Source organism: Oratosquilla oratoria, chromosome 18, assembly GCF_046742065.1.
Source record: "Oratosquilla oratoria isolate Oo_2021 chromosome 18, ASM4674206v1, whole genome shotgun sequence".
In the NCBI taxonomy this organism is placed as follows: Eukaryota; Metazoa; Arthropoda; class Malacostraca; order Stomatopoda; family Squillidae; genus Oratosquilla; species Oratosquilla oratoria.
The window spans coordinates 55,194,964-55,201,194 of NC_134794.1; the positions used below are offsets into that span (position 1 = coordinate 55,194,964).

At 39.3% G+C, this 6,231-nt stretch overlaps 1 protein-coding gene across 1 annotated transcript in view; it reads left to right on the top strand.

Moving 5' to 3' along the window:
• LOC143034950 (uncharacterized) overlaps positions 1–5,382 on the top strand; it is a 41,030-nt gene extending 35,648 nt beyond the window's left edge. The window contains exons 7-9 of the mRNA XM_076201298.1: positions 1,757–1,914; positions 2,224–2,349; positions 3,550–5,382. Of these exons, the coding sequence (XP_076057413.1) occupies positions 1,757–1,914; positions 2,224–2,349; positions 3,550–3,926 (661 nt within the window). The 3' untranslated portion in view covers positions 3,927–5,382. The remainder of the gene's footprint in view (positions 1–1,756; positions 1,915–2,223; positions 2,350–3,549) is intronic.
• The last annotated feature ends 849 nt before the right edge of the window (positions 5,383–6,231 follow it).

Here is a 6,231-nt window from a genome sequence, read left to right on the forward strand (position 1 = left end):
ACACCTATGGATGCTATGGTGGTACAAGAAAATCCTATCTGTTACATAGTCGTCATATTTAAAGGAGCATTGGAGGTCAGTTTGTCACAATTCTTTAAGTTTAGACAAAGATTTTTTTCATTATAAAAATATGAAAGTCAGTTCCACAAATTGAATAATGTTTGAGATGAAATGTCTGAGAAGTGTGATGGGGGTTACAAGATTGTATAAAATGAAAAACGAGGAGGTGAGGAGGAGAACGGGAGTGGATAGGGCTAACGAAATATCATTGGGATGGTTTGGGCACATAGGAAGAATGTATGATGAGAGATTAGTAAAAGAGGTCTGGAAGGTAGAGGAGGATAGAGTGAACTTGAGCGGACGACCGAGGATTAGATGTTCCTCCAGATCTCAAGCAAGGGATATTCAATTGTCCCTAGTGACCCGAAGACCAGGCTTCCAGGCAACACAGGCTCGAACAATAGAATCCCCAGCGTTTCGGTGAAAATGCCCTGACAGCTGCAACGGACAAAAGAGACCGCGCTTCTCGACTACAAAGGGAAACGGCTTCTACCCGGCGCCTATCATCATCGCTCAACCGAACTTTTCTTTTTTTATGTACCCGATCAGTATATAGCACCACTGTAAATTCGTATTTATGTATGTAAAATCTGGCACACACACATCCCGATATTACTTCGGAGGTTGCATTGTATGTATAAACTAGAAAGAATACTGGGACAGTGAAAAAAGCCCGCTTAGACTTTGTCTCCCCCAAGCACCGGTAGCTTGAATATAGATAGAACTACTCATCTTCATATATGTATATATATATATATATATATATATATATATATATATATATATATACATATACATATATATATATATATATATATGTATATATATATATATATATATATATATATACAAACCGTCTCAAACACAATAATACCACACCCAACCATCACCAACTGAATTGTGTGGAGAGCTTCAAGCACCTGGGAAGTACAACTTCAGCAAATAGATTACTCGATAAAAAAAAAATCACATCCAGGATCAAGAGAGCGATCCAAGCGTTTGCGAGACTGAGAGTGAAGGTTCTCCATTAAAGAACATAAGTCTGTCCACTAAGGTCAAGATTGATAAACCCTTAGTCCTTTCCCCACTATTATATGGGTGTGAAACTTGAATCCTCTATCGTTGGCACACCAAGCAGCTAGAACAATTCCATTCAAGATCACTGCATATGATTCATATGATTATGAACACCCACTGTCATATGATTCATATGATCTAGGAATGCTGGACATACCTAATTCAACAAGCATTAGTTCAATTATTCTGAAAGTCCAGCTCCACTGGATTGGTTACATCACCGGAATGGACAACAACCGGACCCCCCGATAGTTGATGTATGGAGTGCTCAAAGAGGGCTCACGTAAAATCAACACTGAGGTAATGAAGAGAAAATCAAAAGTGACTTATCTTAAGACTTGATTTTTTTTTTTTTTTTTTACAGGACTTTTAGCTATTTGCTCTAACGCTAAGCAATTTTACTCAACTTAGAGGAACCCCCTAGTAGAGAAAGGAATATCACAACACTTTTCGTTAAAAAGCTTTGGTGTATCCGGGAATCACGTGAACCAATTACACTGCACGGGAGCTGCCCTATGCCAAGAATGAGATTGGAATTTCATAATGGATTTATTCACTCCATTTCTCATTATCAGTCATGGCCCTCCTTTCTTCTGTAATTCTTTTTTTTTTCTTCCAGATTCTCTCTCTACTCGGATGCCTCCATACAGCCACAGCACATGACCTCCTGCTCATCGATGGCATCTTCTTACGGTAGAGCGAACTCCCGCTCCAACTCCTTCAATGTTGGCTATTCCACCGCCGAGAGAACTTCGAGTGTCAGGCTCACTATACCCGGTAGGTAGCAGAAGTTTGTTTGCGTGGTGCAGGGCGGGAAAGGTTTAATAAAATCAAGTGACATTATGATTGAATTTTTTCGACGTAACCTATACTGACTCCAACTGAAATAAAAGTGTCACCCATAATATACCACAAAGATAGTTACATGGACAAACGAACAGTAACAGAACTATATGGCTGTTCCGGTACTTAATCAGTCTATCATCATCATCATCATTATTATTATTATCCTTATTATCATCATTATCATTTTTTTTTTATTATTGTTATTATTTTCATTATTAATATTATTAGCATTATTGTTAGTATCATTCAAGGTCCAGGAGTTTTGTAGCTTACTGGATGACACATTTCAGTCTTCCCATGCATATGGCGAGAACATTGAGGTCTTGGAAAACCTTGCATACCTTGGTAGTTTAGTGCATAACAGCGGTGGGTCTTGTCGGGAAGTACTTCGAAGGATTAGTATTGCCCATGGTCTTAGGGTCTCTCTCAACCAGAGTGTATGACGTTAACATGATTTATGCAGAAGAACTAAGATTCGATTTTTCAAGTCACTTGTGCTCACTGTTTTGCTGTACAGCTGTGAGACATGGACATTGAATGCTGGCTTGAGGAGAAATTTCGATGTCTTTGGTACTAAGTGCCTTCGGAGAATCACGGGGTATCGCTGGAATGCATTCGTATCAAAACAATGTACCTGTCAGACTCAGTCTAGGCCAGTATGCGAAACTCGTCAGGAATAAACTCAAATTAAGACACCTGTGTATCCTACTCCCACTTATGTCATATATATATATATATATATATATATATATATATATATATATATATATATATATATACACATTATATATATATACACATATATATACATATATACATATATACACACACACATATATATACATATATATATAAATATATATATATATATATATATATATATATATATATATATATTCTTTTTCTTTTAAGAAAGTATACGCTAAACTCATCGTTTGCCAACTTATCCCAAGTCCAGCGTATACTTTCTTCCAAAAAAAAAAAAAAATGGCTCCTGGAATCCTGCTATTTTTGCTATTTACGAATATTATATATATATATATATATATATATATATATATATATATATATATGTATACATATATATATATGTATACATATATATATATATATGTATACATGTATATATATGTATATATATATATATATATATATATATATACACGGTATGTACAATTCTCTTCCTACCATCTTACCACTAACAGATTTTCTTTTGTGTGCTGCTTCTCTCATCACCAAAACTTTACATTTCAGTACATCTTATTATTCTCTTTGTTGTGTGTGTATGCGTGTGTGTGTGTGTGTGTGTGTGTGTGTGTGTGTGTGTGTGTGTGTGTGTGTGTGTGTGTGTGTGTGTGTGTGTGTGTGTGTGTGTGTGTGTGTGTGTGTGTGCGCGCGCATGTGTGTGTGTGTTAGGTCATGATTGATCACAGATACAATTTTCCTGATTGAATAAGTGCAGTATTTCATTTCCATTCCATAAACATAATAAACATAATATCGTAACCTACATCTTTTTGTTTTGTATATTTTTCATCCTGTACTAATATTTCACTCTTTCTCCAGGTTCAGAGAGCTGTCGCCCTCGCCGCCCCTCCCTATTAAGCTTACGTTCCCTGGGTCGTTCTCCGTTCCCTTATGTCAGCATGGATTACGACTTCGAATATCAATACGACTACGACTACGACTACTATATCCAGCAACAGCAGCAGTACCCGACTCATCTCTCATATAACATGTCGGAAACAATACCTAAATTATCATTCACTCAGAAACTGGCCTTCCCGACGCTCACGCAAAACTCCATCGACCGACCTAAGCCTCGAGATCCCTACATGGAAGCCGAACATAATATGAACACCTTCGCCAAGATCATCACTATTGTCGTTCTCACGCTCGTCTTCGTACTTGTGGTTGGAGTAATTTACAAACTCACGCACTGACCTTGTTTTCGACAACCTCGTCTTCGACGTCCTAGTTCTGTAAAAACATTATCCTCTGCAACTACATCCTCCACAGTCTTTCGTTCCTTTGCCTTGTCCTCGAAAACAACAAGATCCTCCTGTCCTTTACGACACTTCTTTTTTGTCCTCGTCGCCTGCTGCATGTTACCGAAGTTCCTATGTTGACTCCTCGAAATCAGCAATGAACACTACTTAAGGCCTGTCCAGACGAGCGGGCCTGATCGGCGGGCATGCCCGTTAACGGGCACATTTGACGGCCAAACGGTCAAATTGCCCGAGTGCTCGTCGAGCGAAATCACTAAGGCGGTGCCCGGTAGCTGGAGCTTCGACCCTGCCAGACGCAAGTTAATATCGTGAACCCACAGCAGGCTTCCCTCCCACATCCCACGTTTCTTTGTCTTCTTTTTCTTTAGACACAAAGCAATTATCATGGTGTACAATATCTTCTTGATAATGTTGGGCGCCATGTTTTTTGTACCCACTCCACACGCTATGGGTTAAGGCCCCTATACACTGTCAGTCATGATTGCACAGTCATCGAGATTGTGCAAGCAGTGTTTGGGCCACACACTATCAGTAAGATTGAGCAATCATTACTTACCTCTTGGAGTTTGTGGAGTTGGATGAACTCCCTCCAAAATTCCTGAGTGTCCTGTGTGCTCGCCATGGTTACAAAGGAAAGACTGAGCTGTTGGCGCAATCATCGCCACTATCACTCATGATGGTGTAACTACTATGCTTGAGCTTACAAAATCAAACCGTGTTGGAAATTCCTCAATCATCTGCGCAAACACTCAATCACACCCACTCACACAGGATATGCTTGCGCAATCATGAATATTGTGCAATCATGACTGACAGTGTGTAGGGGCCTTTATGGGCTACCTAGGGCAGACCACCCGCTCGCGTGGGATCGGTTTGTGTGGGAGAGCAAGAATGTCAAGCTAGTAGTGTATAAAAGAGGGCTATTGCCAATAAACGCTTTTTGCATGGGCGATAAATCTAAGCTACTGGCATCGCCGGGCACGCCCGCCCAGCTATTCATCAACTCGGTCATGTGGACAACATTCACGGGCAGGCCCGGCAGAATTTGCCCACCAACCGCGCTGCCCGACGGGCACGCCCGATCGTCTGGACACTTACTGGTCTCGAGTGGGTCATTATTTGTATGTCGTCGTCTCCATCTCCAAATGTGATATGCTATAGAATCCTTGTTAGTATCCTCTGATGAAGCACCCTTATTCCTTTCAATTGGAGACCATTCCACTGACCGCTGCGATATAAAATTGCCATCCTCTTCCATCTGTTCTCTTTCTCTCCCTCTTCCTCTCCTTCCTTCTCCTGTCCCCTGCAACATTCCTTCCATTTTTTATTTTTCTCCTCTTCCTCTTTATCCGCATTTTGTGCTGTCTTGTTCCTCTTCACCTGTGTCTTATATCTGCTTTTTGTCATTAAATCTCTTGTAAAGTAATGATGCACATTAGTCATCTGCCTCAAATTTTCTATCATTTACATTTTTTATTTCATTATTTATTTATCTAATCATTTATATATCTATTCATTTATCTATATGTATATTTATCAATTTATCTATTTACTTATCTATCTATCAATTTTTTTATTATGTTTATAAAAAATTATTTATTCATATATCTATTCCTACCATGAATTTACTTGTTCCGTTTCTTTACCTTTTCCTCCGCCGCCTCCTCCCTTGTATTTTATTTCGTCCAGGTAAAATCACCCTCACAGACTCATTTTCGGACTTTTCTTTCCCTTCTCTCAATGGAAATAATAAAATAGAGACCGAACGCTTTCGTCTTACTAAGAGTCCAGTCACACCAAGCTTAGCTAACGACCTGTTTCCGATCACCGGCGACCACACGGCCAGTTGTAAGTAGTCTTTGGAAGTCGGTAATAATATAGATAAATAGATAGATAGATATATTACAACACACACTGAATAGTCCCCAGTACATACATTTTCATCCTATCAACTATATTAATTTTTTCCATTTCAATTCCTTGCTTAGGTTTTATGTCGCCGACCGACCGCTTGACTTTCGGTCGAAGGTGGTCGGAAATAGGTCGTAAGCTTGGTGTGACTGGGACATAAGACATTTTCAGGGTATGTAAACAAGAGAAGGTGAAGGAACTGGGGAAGCCTGAGTCATTGGGAGATATCTCCTATGTCCACGTGATCTTTTACACCACCATCCAATTCATACAACCCATGGGTCAAATCCAAGTTATCAAAAATATATATATTGATCAAACTAAATTC